At 37.0% G+C, this 23,951-nt stretch overlaps 2 protein-coding genes across 6 annotated transcripts; one reads left to right on the forward strand and one right to left on the reverse strand.

Moving 5' to 3' along the window:
* Positions 1 to 10: 10 nt before the first annotated feature.
* LOC113664316 (prolactin-releasing peptide receptor) lies at positions 11 to 14,215 on the reverse strand. 2 transcript variants are annotated; one of them, XM_027179916.2, is made up of 2 exons: positions 13,525 to 14,215; positions 11 to 1,919 (listed from the first exon to the last, which is right to left on the reverse strand). In XM_027179916.2, the coding sequence occupies exon 2, from the start codon at positions 1,888 to 1,890 to the stop codon at positions 877 to 879; it is 1,014 nt and encodes a 337-aa protein (XP_027035717.2). In that variant the 5' UTR covers positions 1,891 to 1,919; positions 13,525 to 14,215; the 3' UTR covers positions 11 to 876. The 2 variants fall into 2 exon arrangements, with proteins under 2 accessions (XP_027035717.2, XP_089047694.1); XM_089191568.1 differs by lacking the exon at positions 13,525 to 14,215 and adding an exon at positions 2,372 to 4,487.
* Positions 3,924 to 21,457, forward strand: LOC113664309 (uncharacterized). 4 transcript variants are annotated; one of them, XM_089191570.1, is made up of 10 exons: positions 3,924 to 4,039; positions 4,407 to 4,487; positions 4,616 to 4,656; positions 12,162 to 12,206; positions 15,629 to 15,668; positions 15,982 to 16,686; positions 19,517 to 19,601; positions 20,580 to 20,664; positions 20,814 to 20,853; positions 21,088 to 21,457. In XM_089191570.1, exons 2-6 carry the CDS (start codon positions 4,415 to 4,417, stop codon positions 16,086 to 16,088), a joined length of 306 nt encoding a protein of 101 aa, XP_089047696.1. In that variant the 5' UTR covers positions 3,924 to 4,039; positions 4,407 to 4,414; the 3' UTR covers positions 16,089 to 16,686; positions 19,517 to 19,601; positions 20,580 to 20,664; positions 20,814 to 20,853; positions 21,088 to 21,457. The 4 variants fall into 4 exon arrangements, with proteins under 4 accessions (XP_089047696.1, XP_089047697.1, XP_089047698.1 ...); XM_089191571.1 differs by lacking the exon at positions 19,517 to 19,601; XM_089191572.1 differs by lacking the exons at positions 19,517 to 19,601; positions 20,580 to 20,664; positions 20,814 to 20,853; positions 21,088 to 21,457 and adding an exon at positions 16,845 to 16,959.
* The last annotated feature ends 2,494 nt before the right edge of the window (positions 21,458 to 23,951 follow it).

A 23,951-nucleotide genomic window follows, 5' to 3' on the forward strand; every position in this document is an offset into this window, starting at 1 on the left:
GGCGACGTTCTCCTTGTCATCATTCATTTTCCTTTATTTTCCATCAATACAAACGTAAGCCTGCCGTGGCACTCCTATGAAGACAGTTATACAGACAAAAATGAGAAAAATGACGATCGCGAAAATACAATGCATGAAGATACATTAGCGCTACCTGAAGCATGAAAAAACAACAGTTATTCACAGGAGTCCAAAACAAGATACTCAGCTTGCTCACGCGTCTAAACTAACGATATGAATCGGCTCTGGATTCAATTGTTGCAATGATCGCTTTTGGAATATCCTCATTCACCACATGTTCTAATTTTATCAGCAGATATTCGCTGATCAGGAAACCTTTGTTTTGATGTTTTTGTGGCCTGTGTCCTAATACATCTACAAGTTAGTGTTAAATTGATAAAACCCACCCGTGTAAGTAGTTCGATTGTCTAGGTCTCTTTCTTAGGATTCCCATCAACGCTATCAACCAATCACTATCTATGGTAACCAAGAAAAGAGTTAAATTCGGTTTCAACGGGTACTATGCAAAAACTTGCTCGATGCACGTTATTTCTTTCTCACATACAACTCTGCCCTAAACATTCATGGTTTTGTACTGTGCTCTTATCAGTGCATGCAAAGAGGCCGAGGTTACATAGTTCGGAGCAGCCAGGTAGCTCGCTTCTAATTAATACTGTTTGAATAGTCTCATTTAACAATCTCAGTTATATTATTCACCTTCTGACATCATGCTACGTGTAGCTCCTGCTTCTACTACAACAAGCTCTTCGATTTTTTATTTACTTCTATTGATCTTACAAGTTAAAACTTATATATCCTTTTCAATATTTCCTTTATCTTAAGACAATCCAATAAGTAATAAATAAATGATTGAGATTACAGTCTTGATTCTTCCCGGAAAGCTTCTCCTTCGGATTGTAGAGGGGCATTTGATGTTTTGACGCTGACACTCGAAGGTGACTGGGTGCTTTTTCTACTCACCATTTTTATAAATACCGTACTGATCTTGCTGCTAAGGAAAATGTACAGCCATGGGTTGATGGCGCTGTTGGCGTGGCCCAACCAGAAACACCCGCTTTCGACAATCTTCTGAAGCTGAACATCAATATTCCAACTCTTCATGACATAAATCATGTGGACCACGTGTGCTGGGAGCCAGCAAAGAGAAAAGGCACAGGTGACAATAATGAGCATTCGAACCACTCTCTTCTTGGTTGTTTCTTGTTGCTCTCGATTTCCCGTCATATGGTGATTTCCAGGTGCAACATGGAACCATAACCTCCATGCAGTAAAAGTATAGAGAAAGGCAATTACACCTAAAGGTATCAGATAGTTGAGCACCACTAAGTAGAGGAACAAGCCTCGCATAGCCTTCTGTGGATCGCCCAAAATGGTAACAGATAGCGAGCACACGGGACGTTCATTAGTTTCCTTCACGGTTTGAATAGCTGGAAAAATGGACATCGAGGCCAGCGAAAAGACCCAAATAAATGGTACGGTCAGTTTAGGCTTTCGGAACCAAAGATAGCGACGGAGGGGATGAACAATAGCATAGTACCTATCGATCGCCATGAATGTCAGGCAGAGGATGGACGCTGTAAGTGTGGCATAGCCAGTGTATACTATACCTTTGCACATGACTTCTCCAAATGCACCTGGTATCTTCCACAATCCGTCTGTATAGATGTGGGCAATCGACCAGGGCATTACAATCAGTGCCACCAGCAAATCGGCGATGGCCATGTTGACGAACATGAAGCTTGTTAGTGATCTTACTTCAGGTTTCTTCCACACGATGTAGATGAGGAAACCATTCCCTGCAAATGCTACGAGCATTGTGATGGCGTACAAGACTGTGAGGATGATCACTTCGTACTCTTTTAATGTCATGTTCAATTTCTGTTCGGTCTGTTGTTAAGCTTTAATGAAATGAGGAAATTGTATATGAATTGTGAGCAAATGAAACTTTCGTGATCCCTTAAATTTAATTAAACAGAAATATATACATATTTTTTCATGATCAGTAAAAGAAGGCCCAACATCAGGAAACCATAAAATCGCTAAAGCCTCAGCGAAAATGGTGAACAGGGATGGAGAGAAGGAATCGATTGCAACCAGACCCCCCACGGAAAAAATACCTAAAAATATGGATTTTATTGGAATTTATGTAACTCTCATTAAAGCACCGTGACTGGAGATGTCAACGTCCACTGAGTTCAGTATTTTTTGGCGTATTGACTTGGGACTTCTCAGAACTAAATTTTGAGAAAGGAAGGGAAATAGACACTTTAAAAACTCTGATACAAGAGTTGTTTTAGTGTGATCTGAGGTATGACACATTACCTTTTACTATTACATAATTACTATTTACCTCAAGGAATTAGGAAGAAAGTCCGTGGAACAGGCTTGGTGCTTAAGACCGATGTTTTGAGAATTAGCCCAGCTTCTTTATGGATGCAACTGAGCTAAAACTTGATCAGTCCATAAGATAACCATTTATGTCATGGACATTCATCTTTCAAATGTATTTTTCATATCCACAAATCACCTGGTGGCTAAACGGGAATTCAATACTTTCTTTTTTTATGTTTTTATACTCCACAAAAAGGACCACCTACGATTTAATTTTTTTTTAAGTCTGAGCACGAACAGAAGGCATGAACTTATTCCGCTCTAAATATTCAAAGAACCTTACCAAGAACAGTAGTTAGTCCTATTTGCTGTGTTAAAAATAGGAAAATTACAACCGATGATATCCTATTGGTGGTTCAGCAAGGGTGGTGTAGTTATGAAATGTGTGTTGTTAGATACAGACGTGGTGTTTTTGTCTGTAACACCTGACTTACTGAAATGGAATATATTCCTAATTTATCGTTCAAATATGACATACGAAACTTCTTTTCGGAGACACTGGCATTAAACAAGCTAGCGATGGCGTTTTAGTTTACACATTTCTGTTGATCTTGTTACTGCGGGAAGTTAGCACACACATACATGTACGCACGAACGCGATATTAAACAAACAACGTAAAAATAACACACTTCACATGGCACAACTTTTAAAATAAAGTTTCAGTTTGAGTTGTTTATTGTGCTTTTTGTCTGTCCCTAGAAAAAAACAATATATTAGAAAGTGTTCGAAATGGTAGTTAATACAGCAAAAGTTTCAAATTTTTAAACGGCACGATTGAACCAGTAAAACCTAATTTTTACTTTTTCGATAATTCTTCTGGTCAGTTTGAGTCACAAACTTGGGTCAAACAAATATGAAATATCTCCTCTTCAAGCGGAGATGTAAGCTTAAGTCCAAAATTGAGCTTTTTGCGTTCCTCAAATTTGTAGAATTTACATTGCAGGTGCTCTCCATTCAAATTAACATCACATCGACTTATTTTCCTCATATTTTCCTCAGGAACAGGAGGACGACCAAAAAATTTTGTTTCTTAAAAAGTGAAAATTGGGGAACAATTTGGAAAATAGGGAATGGAGGTAATATATTTTTTTAAAATAGTTTTCTTGTGATTTCATCGAAACGTCGTACAATCATTTAAAAAAAAAACACTTCAGAAGAGATAATTAGTGCAATGTACAGACAAAAAGCAAGTACGTCTAATTGCAATATGAATAATAATAATGATTATTCATAATGTGAATTTAGATTCAATAATGCTTGATACTCTGTTTTAGGTAACATTTTACGCACCAAAAGGATTGACGATCTCATAAATTCCCTTCCTCAATGTGTTGCTACGATCGTAAATTTCGAGTATCGAGGATCCCTATTACATGAAAACATTACCTATGCTTGGCGAACTCAGGTTAATTAAGGCCTGGGTCAAAAATGATTTTCGCCTCCAGTGCCCCCCCCCCCAGCAAGGTTCGCGGAATTCGCGTGGATTGCGCGAGTAACCATAGTTACTTGGAATCAAGATCGCGTAGTTCGTGAACGGCATCCGCCATTTTGAAGTGTCGGCTCTGCATTGGCTTTTCCCATCTTCGCTGGTGAATCCGACAATTTAGAGGAAAACATCAAAAGAAGGTAATAACATTTTCTTTGCTATCTTCATTTCCTCAAAAAATGGCATGATATCGCTATCTTAAAGCCAAAGAGAACCCTTTTGAACCAACGAAGACTTAAACACCGCTCTCAACATGTTCATTGACTTCACTGCAAATACAATGCAACATGTCGAAACATGAATTTATAATATAGCGCTCATTTCTTAAGCTCATAGCGTTTTACAATGTTTGTAACTTATGCATAGAAAAAAGTACTATGTTTTGTAACAAATGCATAGAAAAAAGTTTCATTGTGGATATACCATTCAATTTTGAAATTAAATTTAGATTGATAAATCCTCTATCATATCATGATGTGTATACTTATGGCGTCTATCAAAATTTAGGCTTTTGAATGCTTTGGAAACAATTTCTCCAAGAAGCAGATGAATTTACTTACAAAAGTAATCCCCCAAAGCAGTTGTTAGGTAAGTTTAATTGCTTCTGAATACTCGAGTGTTCAAAATGGCGGACACTAAGTTGAATACGTGACTGCGAGTTTTCAAAATTCCCACCTCTTAAACAGTTTTAATTTGTCTTTTTTCCAAATAAATAGGAACCTGTAGGATTAATTTCATTGACAGCGGTTGGAACCAGGTAAAGGCTAAAATGTTTTCGGGCGAAAACCATGATAGAGGTAGCAGCTTCGCGGAGACAAAACTTGATTTAATCTGCCTAGCACATCTCTCTTTTTTTTTGGCAGCTATTCCAAGTGGGAAAACGATGAAAAACGTCTCAAATATTCATAGCGATAACTGCATTTTGATTTGCCTTGTGTTTAGTGGTGGGAATTTGCTCTAGAAAGCAACCGACGAATTTGGCGCCTAACTTAACTGTTTTTGGCTGTTGAGAGTATCATATTACGCTGCCATAATTCAGTCCGAGAGAGATGGTGGTGATACACATTTCTGCCAAGTATGAGAAAAATCCCTCGCCAAATTGCTAAGTTATTCTCAATTTTGTGAAAAATATGGGTTAAAGGCAAGGTGACCCAGGCCTTAATTAACCTGAGAACTCTGGAGCTTAAACATAAAACAAGAATATAGCGACGCAACTGCAGCACAACTCGCCTTACTGATTGCCGGAGCACTTTGCACAGCGTTTTCATTTCCGTTCGTTGTGCGACTCTTTTTAAGCCTTCATAAAAAACAAAGGAAGCACAGTGGCACACTCACGATTACTTTTATGACAAACTCACCGTTAAGCTTTTCTTTGTCACTCTCAAACAAACGTTACCCTGACATAACATTGAAGGTTAATGACAATGCTGCCCCATTATATGTTTGACAGATTAATTAAAATTAAATTATATTTATTTTGTGGTTCTGGCAGGCTCCCTTTCCCGCTAAACTCATGTCGAGATCGAAAGCGTGAAAAGCAATGTTTATATTCAGGGGAATGATAGGATTGAAACCGATATTATGGTAGGAAAGATTGGCGTTCGATAGATGAGCATATCTTCTTGTTATGACATTAAATAAGAATGGCAGGCTTTTCCTGATCGATTTTTTTTCCAATAGATATGAGGTTCTTTTACGGACAAAATATCGAACATGGATACATTAATGTTTTGTTCAATTACGTTATTGTTATGCGTTATAATACAAGTCTTAAAATAAAATAAATCAATTTCATCCGGAATACATCGATTCTGGATGTCATGCATCGATGTTGTGCAGCATATATCGCTTTCCTGGCTCATTCACGCGCGACCTTATATAACTAAAAGATGTTCAATAAAACGTCAAAGTGACAAGAGTTCTTTCGTTTTCCCGTAAACGACTAAAAAATTCAGCCGAGTCGTAGGAAGCAGTGTTCCTTTGCCCTTCTATACCTTCCAGTAGCCTACCCAAAGACGTAAAAAATTCTTCGAAGTTGGGCAGCCAAATCCGTACACCTTGCATAGTGCTTCTCAAACATCACTGATAATCTGCCTTTATTTCCGCCATTTTGAAAGGGTTAGTTTCCGGGGCTTCTTGTTTAATCTGAATTCCGGTCATTTCTATTTCCGCTTCCTCATCTTTTAGTTTTATTGAACATCTTTTAGTTATATAAGGTCACGCGTGAATGAGTCAGGAAAGCGATGTTTGCTGCACAACATCGATGTATGACATCCAAAATCGATGTATTCCGGATGAAATTGATTTATTTTATTTTAAGACTTGTATTATAACGCATAACAATAACGTAATTGAACAAAACATTAATGTATCCATGTTCGATATTTTGTCCGTAAAAGAACCTCATATCTATTGAAAAATCATATCATATCATATCATTTGAAAAAATAAAGTTCTTCGCATTAGCAAGGTCAATTAATATGTGTGCGTGGCAGGTTTCTTCAAATGAGCCTCGGATTCATATTTTAAAGGTGCAGTGCGCCGTCTTAAGTGTGCTTTACGATCCGTCTTATGGTGATGGATTTCGCTCAAGGTATATATCATGGTAATTAATAGTTTAAGAATTTTGCTTTTATTCAGACAATTTGTATCCTGAAAGCTCTTTGAAGTTTCAGAGAAAGTCCTGTCGCAGTGTTAATAAAAAAGTAGCAAGAATTATTGTTTTCCATCGCAATGGTTAGTCAGTTTACACACACGAATTTATAGCAAAGGGAAAAAATCAAGTGTAATATTTCCTTATTCCACATTTTCTTTAACTTCGGCTTCAAGGAATTCTTCATGGTTGACACTAAACAGCGCGGTTAACCGGAAGTTTTGGCTCTAGTTAAATAGTAGTTCCTACTTTTGTTAATGTCTTGCCTAATTGCAGGACTCCTCGAGCTTAAATTTCGTTTCGTAAGAGGTCGTGTTGTGTTTTATTGAATATCTTAGAACTGTAACAGTTTCTCCGAGTATTTTTTAGTTCATATGCGAGTCTTATGCATATGCGAGCCTACACGTCACAGAGCGGTTTTCGTTTTAAGCTATAAGAAGGAGATGCGGGTGTCAATGGAAAAAACGACAGATTTTACTCCTTATTCGTAAAAAAAGTTAACTGTAAATTTCATTTCTTTCAACATTGAACGAAAGAAGTTAGCCGTTAGCCGTAAAACGGCAAACGTTTTAACTGTTGGCCATAAAGCCATTACCTCATTGAAACCGCTCTAGGCTTGTTTATCTGCCTATTACTTCCATTAGTCAGAAGAACTGCTAGTGGGTTCTAGGGCTAGGTTTCTTACTTACTTACACGCAACAGAAAAAAGAAAACGGCCAACAAGTTTCTGTCGGACACTAGATATTCAGTCATTTCATTCAATTCTGTGCATCTGTATGAGTGCGTTTTCAGCGCTACGTTTTGGTCTTATATTCGTTAGGCTGTTCGAGTAATGAAACAAAATTCGAAAAATGCCTATTTTACGCTCCCGCTAAGCTTTTTACCTGCACGAAATAATTCACTTTTCTAGGTATATGTTAAAACAACATGTTAATTGTAGAACTCAGCTTGTGCATGTTCAACGCGCACTACGTGATAAAGCAGTATAAGGAATTATTGCGGTATCTGTAATATCAAAATTGGGGACGTAGGCCTCTGAAACGGAAAACCATAAAAACTAACTTTATTTTAGCGCAGGTTAACGCCGCTTTTCCTGGGTTGCAGAAGCAGAGAGCAAGCAAATCAACAAGGGGCTAATGTACCGGATTAATTTCATCCACGAGATGTTAATAAACAACGTAAAAAAAAAACAACAATTTACATGGCACAACTTGTGAAAGAAAGTTTCGGTTCGAGGTGTTTGGTTGTGCTTGTTGTCTGTCCCTCGAAAAAATAATATTTTTGGAAGTGTTCGAAATAGTAATTAATACAAAAAATTTTCTAATGTTTTCAACAGCCCGTTTGAACAAGGAAAACTCGATTTTTTTTTTCTTGCAATTCTTCAGGTCATTTTGATTCACAAAATTTATCAAAACAATTTAAAACATCTCCTCTACTGACGGAAATGTAAGCTTAAGTCCAAAATTAAGCTTTTGTGTTCCTCAAATTTGTAGAATTTACATTGCAGATTATCTGCATTCAAAGTAACATCACTTCCACTTATTATCCTCATGGCCTCAGGGACAGGAAGACGACCAAAAAATTTTGACTGTGAAAAGGGAAAATTGGGGAACAATTTGGAAAAGTAAGGAATGGAGGTAATATTATGTTTAAAATAGTTTAGATTTCATCGAAATGTCGTACTATTATTTTCCAAACTAACATCAAGCAGCTGATCATCAGACCTCAGAAGAGATAATTAATGCAATGTACAAACAAAACGCAAATACGTCTAATTGCAATATTGATAGTAATAATGATGAGCCATAGTGTAAATTTAGATTCAATAATACTTGATACTGCGTTTTATGTAAAATTGTCGGCGCCAAAAGGGTTGATGATCTCAAAAATTCCCTTCCTGATGAGAAAAAAATTCGGGAATGAAATTCTCTGAAAGGAAATAAGAAATAGGGGCCGGTTATTCACTCGAGGTCTAGAGGTTTATTCTAGATAAGAGGGTTGTGTTCATTATATCAATGTCCATCCACAACTAGCTTTCGGCTCTCTCGACACTGCTAACAAAATAAAATGTTCAGATAAAAGATTCATCTAAATTAAGATAGATTAGAACACGGTTTTGTTAAACAACGGCCGAACTTATTTATATGATATTAACCGGCCTTATAAGTGTTTTTTATAATTATCGCAAACAATCATTTCAGTTTTACAAAACCTGCCTCTGGAAACTGGAGCGAATTTCCCTTATGTCCATCATTTAATTGACAAAGTCAGACAATAACTTTACACTAAAGAAATTTCTACAGCCTGTTATTTAAACAAGTTTTGCCGTTGTTTGGTAACGCCGAGATGCATTAAATCTACTTCAACTCCATCTAAATCTCGAATCCATCATTAGCTTTAAGAGTTTGTAGCCTAAGTTAAACTTCGTCAGAATGACTCTCAATGTGTTGCTACGGTCGCAAATTTCGAATATCGAGGATCCCTATTAAATGAAAACATTACCTATGCTTAGCGAACTCTGGAGCTTAAACGTAAAACGAGAATAAATAAATAAGCACAACTCGCCTTACTGATTGCAGGAGCACTTTGCAGAGCATTTTTATTTCCATTCATTGTGCGACTCTTTTAAGCCTTCACAATAAAACGAAAGGAGACACAGTGGCACAGTTTCGATTTCCTTTATGACAAACTCACCATCAAGCTTTTCTTTGTCACTCTAAAACAAACGTTACCCCGACAGAGCATTGAAGGTTAATGACAATGCTGCCCATTATATGTTTAACAGTTTAATTGAAATTAAATAATCAATGTTTTGTGGTTCTGGCAGGTTCCCTTTCGTGCTAAATTTATGTCGAGATCGAAAGCGTGAAAAGCAATGTTTATTTTCAGGGGAATGCCATGATTGAAACCGGTATTATGGTAGGAAAGATTGGCGTTGGATAGATGACCATAGCCTCTAGCCATGACGTTAATTGTTAAAGAAAAAATTGGCATCTAGCAAGAATTTTCATTACAAGTGATTTTTTTACTTATTTAAACGTGAAAATGAATGGAAATAACATATTTGCATAAGCCATTCAGTAGACATTACAATAAGCCAGTTGATCATTTCTTATTCCTTTTGGCAGTCTTATCTGACAGGTAGAGTTTGGTTACCTTTTCCTTGTTATGATCGTGAAATAGACATGGAGACAGATGTTTTTGCGTAAAATGCGGTTTGCGGCTAGATATCGGTATATTTTCATCATGTTGCTAAAAAAAATAAGTAATCACTAAGAAAATGACTCTACCCTATAAAAATTGATCCCATATATGAATTTCCTGGAAATAATCCTCCTTTATACTGTTATCAATTTAATACTCTCGTTTTTAGGCTAAATCCATGTCGAATTTACGACCAGGAAAATAGTTTTCAGTTTTCAATTTAGCACGTTCGACACCTCTTTTTCTTAGAGGTCACTTAATGTGTAAACAAGAGTGCTTTTCATCTTCCGCACTGAATTTGTAATTAGATAACTTATACGACTAGCACGTAGATCTTTTAGGGGCGGTACCTTGGGTACGCTCTTTCTTCTCCGAATTTTGTGTTTATTCTGCTGTTATGCAACAGCCTTCAAGGACTGTTTTCTCTTCTGATATCTTTTTAAGTATGATTTGAATTCTATTGGTAGGTTTACTATAATTTTTATATTGTTGATGTTGTTTTTGTTTAGCCCAAACTTGACCGTAAGATCAAGAAATTTAAGTCAACGTAAACATCGCGAAGGTATCTACTTAGTATGCGAACTCCGTTCTGCGTACCCTAACGTGATTTGCTATTTAAGAGTAAAAACATAACGAAGGTTAGAGATTGACAGCTCAGTTATTGTCACCTTTATAAGCGGATCCACACTTTCCTAGAGAGATCAGAGCTAGTCCCCGTTGTAATAACTTGAGTAATAGAGAAAAGGGACAATAAAACAACGAGTGTTAGGAAATCATTTCATATATATCATGTTGATTGACAGTATAAGAAGTGCACTTTTATTTAGGCTATCTATATTCTGAAAGTTTTTTTAATTTTCAGTGAAAGTCCTCTCGCAGTGTTATTAAAAAAGTAACCAGAATTGTTGTTTTTCATCGCAATGGTTCGTCAGTTTACATACGCGAATTTGTTGCAAAGGGGAAAATTAAATAGTATGTTTTTTCATTCCGCATTTCCTTTAACATCGGCTTCGAGGAAGTCTTCATCGTTGACACCGAACAGCTTGGTTAAACAGTAGTTTTGGCTTCGGCTTCAAAGAAGTGTTATGAAGAGTTGAGTGAGCTAGATATGATTTAGTAATTTGTTTATTTAGCATGTTGCTAAGATTTGAAATTTAAGTCTGAAACTAGTTTAGTTTTGGCGAGCATAATGAGATCCCTGTTTTGTAACTATCTTGTCTTGTTGTAGGGCTCGTCGAACTTGAATTTCGTTTCGTAAGCAGTGGTGTTGTGTTTCGTTGACTAGGCTTTTACGGTTTCTTCGAGTATTTTGTAGTTCACATGCAAGTCTTACGCACATGCGAGCCTATCAGGCCTATTATTTTCATTAGACAGACGTAATTAGTCACTGAACTTGCTTTTGGCCTACACCAAAGTTCTTGATTTGGCTTTCGCAGTCAAGGATGGATTTTATGACCGAAAGCCTTAGTACCTTATTGTTCATTCGTGAACAGATTCTTGTGAAAGTGTCTTTGGATAGGAATCCGATAAGGAATATATGATCTTCTATTGTCGTTGGCCCGCATGCCCGCTCGTTCCCATCGATAATGAAAGTAAACCTGCGCCATAGAGATAATAGACAAGAGAGAAGAGAAGGGTATTTACTATAAGCGGAATTTGGCAGATTTTTCGGCATTGAAAAAGAACTGCTAGTAGGCTCTGCAGCTAGTTTTCTTAACTACACGCAACAGAAATAATAGAATAGCCAACAAGTTTCCTTGCTTTTCTGTTCAGACATTACAGTAAGTTTTAACGAGAACGAGTGCCAATCTGTGATAAGGACCAAAACTCGCTTGAATAAACTCTCCTTAATTCGTTTAAAAATTTGTTGGTTTTTGTCGACGAGTGATAAGTCCTAAGCAAAAGAAACAAATATGTTTCGAGTGTGTTGTTTTATAAAAAGAAAAAGGAAGACAAAAAAATTAGCCGTTCGCTTTGTGCAAAGATCACTTCTCTCCACCAAGATAAGAAAGAACCAAAGAGGTTATCCTTTCTTTCGAAAGAACGACGCGTTTTTGCTAAATCTAATGGTGACCCATTTAACATAATGCGTGCGTCGCTGAAGGTCACCTTCCATCAGCTTTTCTTTCTGGTCGAGATTTGTTGAGGCGTCTGTCTATTGCAGAACAGCTTTGTCTCCTTTTTTCAGAAGACATAGGTTTAAAAGTGTTTTTTTTTTAATTGGAATTGTTACCGCTTCCATTTTTTCCTCGGATACGAGAGAAAAATATTTTAATATACATTTTTGTACCCTCCCCCCCTCCCCCCCCCCCCACTCCACTGACGCGTTCTTCGTGTCTCTCGCCATAAATAAAAGAACTGCAAATGATTGAAACTTCCATGAACAATAACTTCTCTTTAATCAGGTGCATGGTCAAGATTTTTTGCTCAAAAACTGGAGCCCTTCACGGGTAAGCGTATTTTGAGTCGTTCGTTTTATTCTGCCATAAAATAAATCTAACATTTTTTCTGGCTTTCTTTTCTTGTCTTTTTTTTCTTTTTTTTTCTTTTTTCGCTTTGTACCGCCCTCTATTGACGAGTTCTTCCTGGCCCTCGCCATAAATGAAAGAACCGCAAATGGTTGAAACTTCCATGAACAATAACCTCTATTTAAACAGATGCATGGTCAATATTTTTTGCTAAAAAACTGGAGCACTTAAGTGGTAAGCGTATTTTAAGGCGTACGTTTTGTTCTGCCATAAAATAAAAACATAACATATTTCTTGCTTTCCTTTCTTGCTTTCTTGTTTTTCTTGCATATGCAGCTTTTTTTCAGAGAATTATAGACATAAATAAGCAGGTCTGTGGCAACATCTCAAAATCACAACAAAGCCTCCAGGGTTAGTTTAGCGAAGTTTCTGCATAATTCTTCGGTCGAGAGATAATTTGTCGGGCACAAGAAATTAATTTTCTTCAAACCGTGCATCTGTTTGAGTGCGTTTTCAATGCTACTTTTTGGTCCTATATTCGTAGGGCTGATCAAGTTGTGAAAAAAAAAAAATCGAAAAATGCCCATTCTACGCTCATACTCAGCCTTTTACCTGCACGAAATAATACGCTTTTCTACATATATGTTAAAATAGCAATTGTAGAACTCGGCCTGTGCATGTTTACCACGCACTTCATGATAGGGTAGCATGTGTATCAGGCTTAGGAATGATTGTGCTTTCAGTAATATGAACATTTGGGAAGTAGGCCTCTGAAACGAAACACCACAAAAACCAACTTCGTTTCAGCGCATCTCAATGCCGCTATTTCTGGGTGACAGAAGCAGAGGGTATGCAAATCAACAAGGGGCTAAAGCACTGGATTATGCTACCAAATCTACGTGGCATAATGGCTAAGCAATTAATTTAACGCGTACTAGAATCGCAAACCCCAAAAAGGCCTGGTTCTGATCAAAATAAATCTACTAGGGCTCTATAAATGCTGCAATCTGATCGATTGTTGTACTTCCTATCCATCCGTAGCAAATGGCGACTGAGGTGAAAATGCAGACCAACATTGTGCGGTTGTAAACAAAACGAAACAAAAAACTAGAACCTGACTAACTTGCTGCTAAGGTTTGAAAGGCTTGAATATTTACACCAAAATATTTAGATGATTTACTTTCCAGATTTCTATATGCGGGATAATTCACTCCAAATAGAATTCCTTAGTTTGAGATCGACTTGTTGCATTCCTATTTCCCAATACAGGCTCTAGTAATTCGCTGTTTTGAGCGCTTACCTTGGTGAACGAGGCAGTCTTGAAATAGTTTACATTCTCGTGCTCAGTCTGAACAATACGCTAAAGGAAAACCGCATCAGAAAGCAGATGTCGTGTACTATAAATAAACCCTTGTTATGGAGTGGAACTTGTATGTCATGGTCGCATTGCTAATAAATTGTAGCTCTAAGGTTTATTAAACGTGGCAGTTTTTAATTGGCGTAAAGCAATGTGGTAGACATAGTCTGAGAACGAAGTTGAGTTTTGGCATCGAGTGTATTCAGGCATGAACTGCTGGGCCGTGCATAGACGATAACCAAGCTTTTTACAGTTAATGCTTATCTTTCCAGTACACTTTAAAACATTTCTTTCAGGCACAAACCTGATATTTTGAATCACTTCAATTGATAACGTACTGATTAACCGTGGGAACAGTCAAAATTTATTGGCTGACTGATTTAATTCGATTAATTAATTCAAATATCTTATGTAAACATTTAGTAAGCGATGTGATCGATCAGTAGTTTACTTTAGCCTGGTCTAAAGTCCAGTTCATGTAAAGTGATAAGGTCAGTTATGCCGCTCTCTTATTGGCTGTAAGAGTCAGTCAAAGTCATATTTTAGATCAGATATGTAGATTTACCTATATTTGTGATACAACGTGTGACGTTGGTAAATAAATCTTGAATGTAGCAGCTATGGAGCAAATTAATAAAAATGAAACGTATCAGTGAGTTTCGCAGCATCATGAAAATAATTCACAGACGTGTCATAATTGTGTGATAGTCAATCAACGTTGTTTTCTTCAGCTGTAAACTGGACGGATTTCTGGAGTCTGAGTTTTACTTCACTCAGTTCAGTGAGATTATTTATTCACAACTCATTGCTACTCGTTCACTTCGGTATACATCATGGATTCTACCTTCGTAGTTTTCATTTAACAGCATCATGAACACTGACTTATTTATTGCTGATGCTTAAATTATTAATTTTCAGGCTTCCCTAACTCAGAAGTTTAATCTATAGGTTGGTGAAATGTTATTTTAATCACATGATCATGATTCGTTTGGCAAAATACTTGTTTGTCTAGAAATTGTGGACTAAGAGCACATTTTTGCAACATTGAGAAGGAAACTAAAATTGGTACTGTAACCCTTGGATTATTCGTTCAAAACGTTGTAGTTAAACTCAGTCTTTTGTGTTTTTTTGGTACCTTGGTAGTAAAAGAGCGCAATATTTTACATTATTTGGCCAGCTCATCCAGGAGCGACAACTAAATTATCTGAAGTGCTTCGCCCATTCATTTTATTTACATTTTCTAGAAGGGTATATTTTGAGACGCTGCACAATCTGAATATTTTAAACTATGAAGATTTATTTGGCCTTCTCTTTGTTTGCCTGTTTTGCTTTCAGATCCCACAAGTAAGTGAAAGATTAAAAAAATACTACAGACTAGTTTCTTCTTTAGCGATGTGCGTGCAAAACTTGTAGCATAGCTATTGGCTGAATACATACGTCAAGTGCTAATCCCTAATAAAGTTGAGAGTTGAAATTGAGGGTAAGTTAAAATCAGAATTATTGACTGGAAGGTCGCAAAAGAACAAAAATTAAAGCAAAATGACGAACAGGTTTGGGATTGTAACAACGCTGGTTTAATTCAGAGTTTAAAGGAGAATGCTGAGAGCAAAGACACCCAACAAAAGCCCGTCTACCCCGCAACAAGACAATGGGTAAGCGGCAGCGTCAGTGAGCCATGACGTTAATTAACAAGACTAAAGGGCGGGAAAAAGGAGTAAAATCTGTGCTTGTATATTATTATTATTATTATTATATTATTAACAAGCAATCACATGATTTAGTTGCGTGCAGTTTGGGATTACTGGGCACTAGTATATTTATTAAAGACTGCACTACCCCACGGGATCGTAAAATTTGGTTAGCCTTTGAAGACTTTACTAACGCTGATTTATTCCAAATCACACTTGAATCATGTGATTCATTATCTATAGAAACGTTCCAGCTTTCCCAGCCAAGGAAATCAAAGTAAAGCGTTCACAGAAAAGTTACATGCGAAAAGAATGAGTCCAAGAGTACTCGGAACGTAAAAATATTCTGTTTTTTTCAGAAGTTAATTGCGGCCAAACTTGTCAAGAGAGTGACTCAAGGTAAGAAGACAGTTTTCCCGTATTGTTTTCTCTTGAAGAATTTCAATTCATATGACCAGAGCCAAACCAAAACTTACTACAGGGTCTGCGTTCTGCTATTCATTAACGCACCATACAGAATTCACTGTATTCTTGCCATGTCGACCCGTCTGTGAAAATCGAAACAGTCGATGATCGATATTCAGGGGGATACATTAACCATTTTAAGACAGGAGCGAAACTGCGGAGCCGGCCCTTATTTTTAAAAAAACTAGCACGCTGTATCATTGTCAATGACGCCTCGCAAAACAACGGTGTTTTTATCTTTTTTCAGTTTCAGGACCTTGCTTCGAAAAAGGTAACCGTGGACAGTGCAACCCTATTCCTACGTGGTGTAGCGCGGCCAGGTTTCTTCGGAGGCGTGAACTGCATTGCTTGTGAAGATTGCTAGACATTCTTTCATCAACCAGAGGGATTTATGTTCCAATAGAGATTTCCATTTGACGAGGCCTCCCCCGTCATGTGCATTAATGGCGAGAGCATAGCAGCTGAAAACTGATCATTTAAAGCGAGAAATTTATTAAGATTTAAATTAAAATTCAGTGTACATGTAAGTAGTAACAGAATTCTTAGAAATTTGATATTGTTAGTTTCTTCCGAATAAAGATTAGACTTTTTTGCCAGAAAATAATATGGATAAAATTTGACAGGTTACTGGCTTTACACAGATACTGAATGGCTCACATACTAGAATTTCGACGACTGTTAATTTCGAAACGTTCTATTTTTATATCCTTTTATTTTATCGTTTATGATTAACTCGATTGATTACGTAAAGTTGCAGTGTTAACATTTGATCACGTTTTCCAGTAGCCGTAGCTATTATATTACACGTGTACTTATCAGGTTACGAGTTTCTTGCGAAAGTCACATGCTATCGTTGTACAACGAGTTTACATCTTCGCTATTTAAGAGCAAGCTATCTCGCTATTGTCGTCATCATTGGGTTATATGCTATCAAGCTAGGAGCTAAACCAAAGTAAGTCTTTTTTACTTGTTATAATTGTCGCATGATTTCGTTACTCTGTTTACATCGGTTTCTATTAGATAAAGGCTTAGTTGATTTCATTGTCCTTTTGCACAATCGATATACGATACAATGTAAGTTACATAGGTTTATTTTTAATTTCCTTTTAGTTCGAACCACATCACATCAAATTGTATCACGCTATTGTTGTGCTTTAAAGCCATCGCAACGTATCTTCGCTACCGTCGATTATCGTAAGAATAAATTTGTAAGTTGGCTGGAAAACTTTGTCTGTCGTTTGTGCGTTCGTTTTATGCTCCTGGTCACTCGCTATCCTGTGACTCCACTAAAGTCACAACGACATCTTAGGATTTGGATGGCAATAAATAATCGTCTTTTAAACCAAAAATATGGAATCTTTTTGAGTAAGGTTTCCCTTCTTTGTTTGTTCCTTTACATCTTGTAAGTTTGATCTAAACTGATTTAGGGCCGTTTATCTGGGGTTTAGTACAACTGCTTACCCTCATATTGAGCTGTGACAATGTTAAAGTTTTGAGAGCGTACAAATTTTTTTACGTAAGACGTAACTGAAGGAAAATTGAGTCTGCTGCTCCAGAGTTAGGCATATGCGGCCAAGCTAATGAGACGCCAGAGAAACCACGTCAATCTTTTTTTAATTATAAAGCTTAATGAATCTTACAAATGAACCAGAAAAACTGACAATTTGACAAAACCAGATCGACATTGAATTTTTATCTAATTACAACAAGCAAAAGCGGATTATCCAAATATAACGCAATTCAATTTTCTCCTCTCAAAAGGAAGATAAAAATCATATATTTGGGATATGTAGGTGGCTTTGCTAATGCTATTATATCGTGATAAGTTATTTAAAAACACCGATCATGGTAATTTTCCTTGCTACCGTTCCACTACATTGGTGACTTGATTTTACTTTATCTTAATCGCGCAATGACGCCTGACGAACAGCCCGGAATGTTCGTGCTTTAAGCATCACTGGTTTTAAAAGAGTTAAAGCAATTACGATGTGTTTATAAAGTGTTGCTAGGAACATAACATAATCAGTGTTTTTTTTAAACAGTAACCTCATGGTATACATCTTTGTAGACATGACATCCTTTTTTTAACAGTTTGGTTTCGGTCGTTCCTTAAGGTTTTTTCAATCCGTGACCGCCGTTTAAGTGGTATTCAATATCAAAGAATACGTATTACTATGGATATCAATGCCAAAATAAGTGGCCGATAGATAAAAGATAACGGATGAAGAACAATTAATCCATGTATTTTGTGCTACAGTGATGCATATCGTGCTTGAACGACTCAAATAAACAAACTACAGGAGCAATGTTAGAATATTTGACCCAGGGTAACTGGTTTTTAGTCAAGTGAAGGAAGGAACCAACAAGATGCTCTGATTTCATGTCGTCCCAAGTGGAGCAAATCTGTCCTGCTTCATGTTTCTTCATTTCCTCAATTTTTCCTAGTTAACGAGCTTTTTTTTTCTTTCATCATTTTCGATGTTTTTCTTAATTTTAATTTTATTTATTTATTTCTTTGCAAAAGAACTCCTTTCCCCTTTCTAACAAGTGAAGCGGCCATGCAAATTAGCCGCGCAAAATGGAAACGCCGACGAAAACCGCCCCTCGTTTTCGTTTGGCCTTTTAACGGTGCAATTTTTTTCAGGAAAACACCAATAAGTGGCATGGAGTTAGAATCTTAATGTATCAATCTAGCATCATATAATCATTTTTATTCTTAGTCTCCATAAATTATTTTTATGACAAATTAATAAAGGTGGTGAGTTTCGAAAGAAATTGTGGCGCTGCGTCGGTTTGGGGGTGGTGGTTATATTACAGGATAATTTTGGTTTTATCAACTAGAAACTCTTACGGTGTTATATTTACTTTATCAACTCAGTTGATAAAACCAATGAACCAAATTGTCTTGTTTCTATGGCAGTCTGGCTCTGGCTCACTGTCCTGCGGTCAAACATCTCTTTTGGTGTTATGTCTAAAGTTAAGAAAAACGTTAACTTCCTGTCGCTGTCTTTTTTCTTTCTTTTTTTTTCTTTCTTTCACTTTTGCGTGCATATCTTTGATTCATGTTTTGTTTGTTTGAGACGAAATGAATAGAGCTATCTCCCGCAGAGAACAATTAACGGCAATAAATTAGATTTTATTGCGGTGGAGGCGAAAATTACACCCACTTGGGAAGAAGTCAAGACGGTCGAGGCGATTAAAATGGAGCCGATTTACCGTGACTTTGCAACATAGCGAAATTCTTTAGTTCTTGGATCGTAATTACACACGAGACAAATTTCTTACGGACCAATCTTGCCAATCAGGGCATTCTGCTGATAATTTTTTGCGTAATCAAAACGCAGCAAAGAAAATTGTCGAAAATTGACCTAATCTGCCGAGTCAGGATGGCTTATATTGGTCTGGTTTCCTTTCAGATCAACTGGAACGAAACACAAAAATTTGGTCCAAATTCACGGAATCTTGACGTAGCGCTTCGTCAATAACGTTCATTTAATAAATTCTGAAAAGAAAAAGTTAGGTTTGCCGCGACATTCATACCACAACTTACACTAGACATTAAGATGTCAAAGTCAATTACTGTGGAGAATAAGTGGTCTTCGTGGGACTGATTCCTAAAAATCTTGGCTTAGCTTCTCTACTTATATTTTCGTTGACAAATAATAGACATTATATCAGCAAGTTTTCATCCTTGTTGCTGACGTCTTTAAAACAATCGCAGCAGCATGAATAATTAATCTATCGCTGAGTCATGATTTCGTTATCACTTAAATTACTCCCAGCCAGTCCCATATGAACATTTTCGTCTTTGCTTTATCCTGAGAAGATATCAGCTGATAACCATCCGTGTGGATTTAAGGTAACCAAGTGAGTTGCGTTTCAGTTTCCTAAACATGTGTATTTCTTCATCTTCTTTTTTCCCTGTATGAAATGAGTCATATTACTATACTAAGCTCCGTAAATTTGTAAAGACTTTCATTCGGAAATGAATAACGGTCGAAGTTTCGCAGAATACTCATTAAGTCTGAGTTCTCGTGATGTTTGTTTCATTATTTGTTTGTTTCATTGTTTGAGCTTGGATACTGGGCTGATTTCACTTAAGTTGTTGGATATAATTGTTAGCTTACTCAGAGGTTGTCTTGGCCACATAATCCAGTATATAAGTAAAAAGGATTTTTTTTAATCTTGTTATCGCGGTCTGTTATGGGATAACACTAATACGAATGAGATGGCAAAATATACTGCTACAGTTAAATTTGAACTATCTTACTAAAACAGTTGAGCATGACTCAGTTTTAAGAGGATTTCAATGAGGTTTGTTGTTGGGCACGGAAAAGACAAAATTTAACCTGTTAGTCGTAAAAGAGTTCACCGTAAAACTTTTTCTTATCTGTTATGCGTCATATTGAAAGTGTCAAAATCGTAGACTGTTATAAGTCTTTTCTTGTGACCTAAGGAACATTACTCTGTATCAACCTTAAAAGTAGCTCGATCTGGAATTACCCTTGTTACTTGACTCATACGGTGAAAGCTAGCGAGTAAAAGTGTTTTAAAACACCCACAAATAATCATTAACTATTAAAAAATAATTGACTGAAATTATTTCTTAACATTTCTCATAACTGTAACAGAAAGAAATTAACCGTTGGCCGTAAAATGGCCAAACTTTCAACTTTAAGCTGTAAAAGCCAATACTCCATGCATTAAGGCCCTCTTTTAGGCGTTTTCAGAATCCGCGGTAATGATTGTCACGGTTAAACTTCTTTTCTTTACCCCGCAACGAAGCAAAATATTTATCTTTGTATCTTTTTATCTTTGTATCTCCCGATACGGTGCTTTTTTCAGACGTCGCACATTTTTGAAGTTCGTAACCATGAAGAGCTATTTGGGTGTCTTCTTGTTATTCCTAGTTTGCCTGCAGGCTTCACAAGTGAGTCATAATTCATTAACTACATTTTCCTTTTTTTTTTTTAATGTAATTGAAGTCATTAAATATCGTGTAATATCTTTTGTGGTGATTTTCATCGTTATGCCATACGATCGATTTGAATTGTCGCTAACAAGTACTTTTTGCCACAGGTTTTCGGAGCCAGAATTAAGAGATCTCCTGTTCCCGTAGGTATGACCTTAATTTGTTTCCTGTTACTTTGCTTTTTTTAACATTACTTACTTCTGTCTACTCTAGGTAAAATGTCAATGATACTTAAATTATGGTCATGAAGGGTGTAATATGAAAGTATGCGAAGAGTTCTGGGTATAATCCTTCAATTGTTGCCAAAAATGTAGTGTAGGTCACTCCTTTTATCAAGGGAAAAGCTTGGAAACAAAATTCTCTTCCTTCCTTAATTTTCAGCTGAAGAAGATTGCATGAAACCAGACTTCGAGGATGAGTGTTATTTGGATGATCCCTGTGGCGAAATAATATCACCATGTGGAGGGAAGAAATGCTATCCGTGTAGCGGATGTAACAGTTATACATGTGATCCATTAAGTGGTGAATAGAGTTCCAAGGCAAAGATGTCCATAGAATTCCGCGTGTTATTTAAGAAAATTGAATTAAATCAGAGCTGAAATTGAAGCCGGACTTGATTTATGAATGTAGTATTGTATTTTAACCCTCATTTTCAGGGTGAAGAAAGTTGGGTGACATGGAGGTCAATAAAGGTCCAATTGTTCTTCAGAGCAAACTCAGTCAATTAAATTAGAGCTGCCCTGTGGCGTGATTGCTGTTGTAGTTTTTTATTTACCCACTCCCTTTACGCCCCTCGAAAGCAATGGATTCAAGGACAAGGATTTTTGTGAGTTGATCTTTTCGACATAATTTAAGCCGTTCTATATGTTTGCAGCACTCAGTTAGGCAAGACAATGATTATGATCAGAGGCAGAGGATTCTCTCTTACAATGCACAAGCCATAGGTACTGCCAACTATTTGATATTTCCGATACGTTTTTGGTCAAAATAAACTCCGTAGCCAAAAGTGCAACAAAAGTTCTCTGCAAACTGCTGCCTCAAGTGTATCTGTATCGCCTCCAAAACAAGTTACCGCGTAACATCGCGAGGATACTTCACTAAAACAACTTACCCCGTTTGGCACGGAGAGATAAAGCAGCTCGAATTTGGGCGACTGATTGGGGCCATTATACGAAACTAAAAAAAAAAGGGGAGGCGGGGTCGAAGAAATTTGATTGTGACACGATAACATCTACTTGATACCCTCATAACGCGCTGTTGTATGCTTAAGACCCCCCCCCCCTCTATTTTCGGTGGTTAACTGACGGTCAATTTTCTATAGGCCCCCTCTTTACACTCTGCTGGCGATAACTAACCCCCCCTCCCCCCCATACTGATTCGTAACGAGGGCTTACCGTGGTTTGCGAAACGAAACGAAATTGAAATCTGTGAGTTTTAGAATAAACTCAAAATATATTTTTTTTCTTTCGAAATGGAAATATGTAGTTCTGTAATTTGCAAACACAAGAAGTGCAGAAAACTTAAGAACCACCAGCTGGAAGGATAAATCGGTCAGTTCACTGACAGTTTGGATTATATACGTAACTTAGCAAACAATAACAACTAGGGAAAGTGCGAAAGGAAAATCTTCGTGGTGTACTTTGCAAAATATGTTCACTTGAACGTTTACCGAGGAATAATTCAAATGCGTGACAACAATCTACGCACTGACCGACTTATCCTTCCCGCCGGTGGAGTTTACCGTGCAGATTTTCGCAACTTACCGCTTCCATTTTGCTAATTAAAGATTTTGAGTTCATTTCGCAAATAACAGATTTCCGATTCGTTTCTTTTAGATCTTTCAGCAAATTACATTAAGTCTCAAGTTGCTACGAATAAGCAAAACAAAAGATTACAGGTTAGATGATGACATAGAGGAAACTGAGGCTAGGCTTGGTCAGGCTGCATGCGAACGCCGAATGAGAGCTCTGAAAAGTTACAGAAGTTCTACGTCCAAACATTCAAAATTTTAGGTGCTGAAAATTTCCCTTACTTGTTTGTAATTTCCCCCCTTACAGCAGAGGAGACTAGTTTGATCTGCTTCATTGCTGCAGCTTTCTTGCATAAATCGAACAGTTTTACCCTCTTCCTTCCTTTTCCGCCATCTCTTAACTAACTCCTACATTGAATTTACAGAAATTTCCTCTCTTTTCACCACAACGGCACTTTATTCGTTTTACTTCGCACTTAGCCTCGTCCTCGCGCCGTAATTTCGGCACCAGATCACTGAACTGCTAGTACTTGGAAGTGGCCTATTTTACAGGAGTAAAAGAAGAGAAATGAGGAGAGAATTCAAAGAAAGCGCCGAAAAATCATTGAACTGTCAAAAAATAATTTGTTGTGCGGCTTGTTTCACGAAGATCGTGTCATCCTAATCCCCGTCAGATATCATTCTGCGGACGTGGCAAGAAATGTGTTCCTATTCTAACTGTGAAAGCCTAACTTGTGTTACGCTCTCAAGAAAACAATAATGAAGAAATATAAAATGGTTTCCGTGTTTACATAGCCTGATGTAAACACGCGGGAGGTTGGGAGAACACGAGATAAGGGTAGGAAACCACGACGCGAAGCGGAGTGGTTTTCAGCTTATCGAGTGTTCTCCCAACCTCCTAAGTGTTTACATCAGGCTATGTAAACACGGAAACTATTTTACATTTCTTTTATAAAATAACTAATGAAAGAGGAACGAAAACCGTGTTTACATACGCTCGTGTAAAATGGTTTTATGGCCAATCAGAGCGCGCGTACTATTTGAATTATTTTATAAATAGAGATTATTCCATAGAAAAAGCGCACAATTGATTTTCACTCATGAGTTTCGATGCTTCGTAAAGAAAGAATAAAAATCGTTGCAGCACTTTCCATGGTATGATTTTTTTACTTCATATCTACTGAGATTTTTCTTATTGACAGATACATTGCAAAGATTGGAGTCCATTTAGTGCAAGAGCAAATTTTATTCTAAACACCGCCAACAAATCCGCAACATGGCGCGATACTCAGTAAGTCTGTTGACAACTATACTTTTAATTTTGTTATTTGTGTACACAATAACTCGCCGACAGAGGGATTTTACTTTAAAAAGCGAGAAAAAGATAATATTTTTAAAATTCAATTTATGAATGACTCGGCGAATTCGCAACTGCTTACAATTATAAAGTATGAAAACTTGCACAAAAAATGCGGCAACCTCGGTTTTAAAAATA

Source organism: Pocillopora damicornis, chromosome 13 (genome assembly GCF_964200805.1).
Source record: "Pocillopora damicornis chromosome 13, jaPocDami1.2, whole genome shotgun sequence".
Taxonomy (NCBI): domain Eukaryota; kingdom Metazoa; phylum Cnidaria; class Anthozoa; order Scleractinia; family Pocilloporidae; genus Pocillopora; species Pocillopora damicornis.

Excerpts from the sequence above, each read along its gene's own strand:
- LOC113664316 (XM_027179916.2), bottom strand. The coding sequence starts at position 1,890 with ATGACATTAAAAGAGTACGAAGTGATCATCCTCACAGTCTTGTACGCC.
- LOC113664309 (XM_089191570.1), top strand. The coding sequence starts at position 4,415 with ATGCTTTGGAAACAATTTCTCCAAGAAGCAGATGAATTTACTTACAAA. Across the intron at positions 12,207-15,628 it reads AAAACTGGAGCCCTTCACGG|AAGTTAATTGCGGCCAAACT; the intron begins GTAAGCGTATTT and ends TGTTTTTTTCAG. Across the intron at positions 15,669-15,981 it reads TGTCAAGAGAGTGACTCAAG|TTTCAGGACCTTGCTTCGAA; the intron begins GTAAGAAGACAG and ends ATCTTTTTTCAG.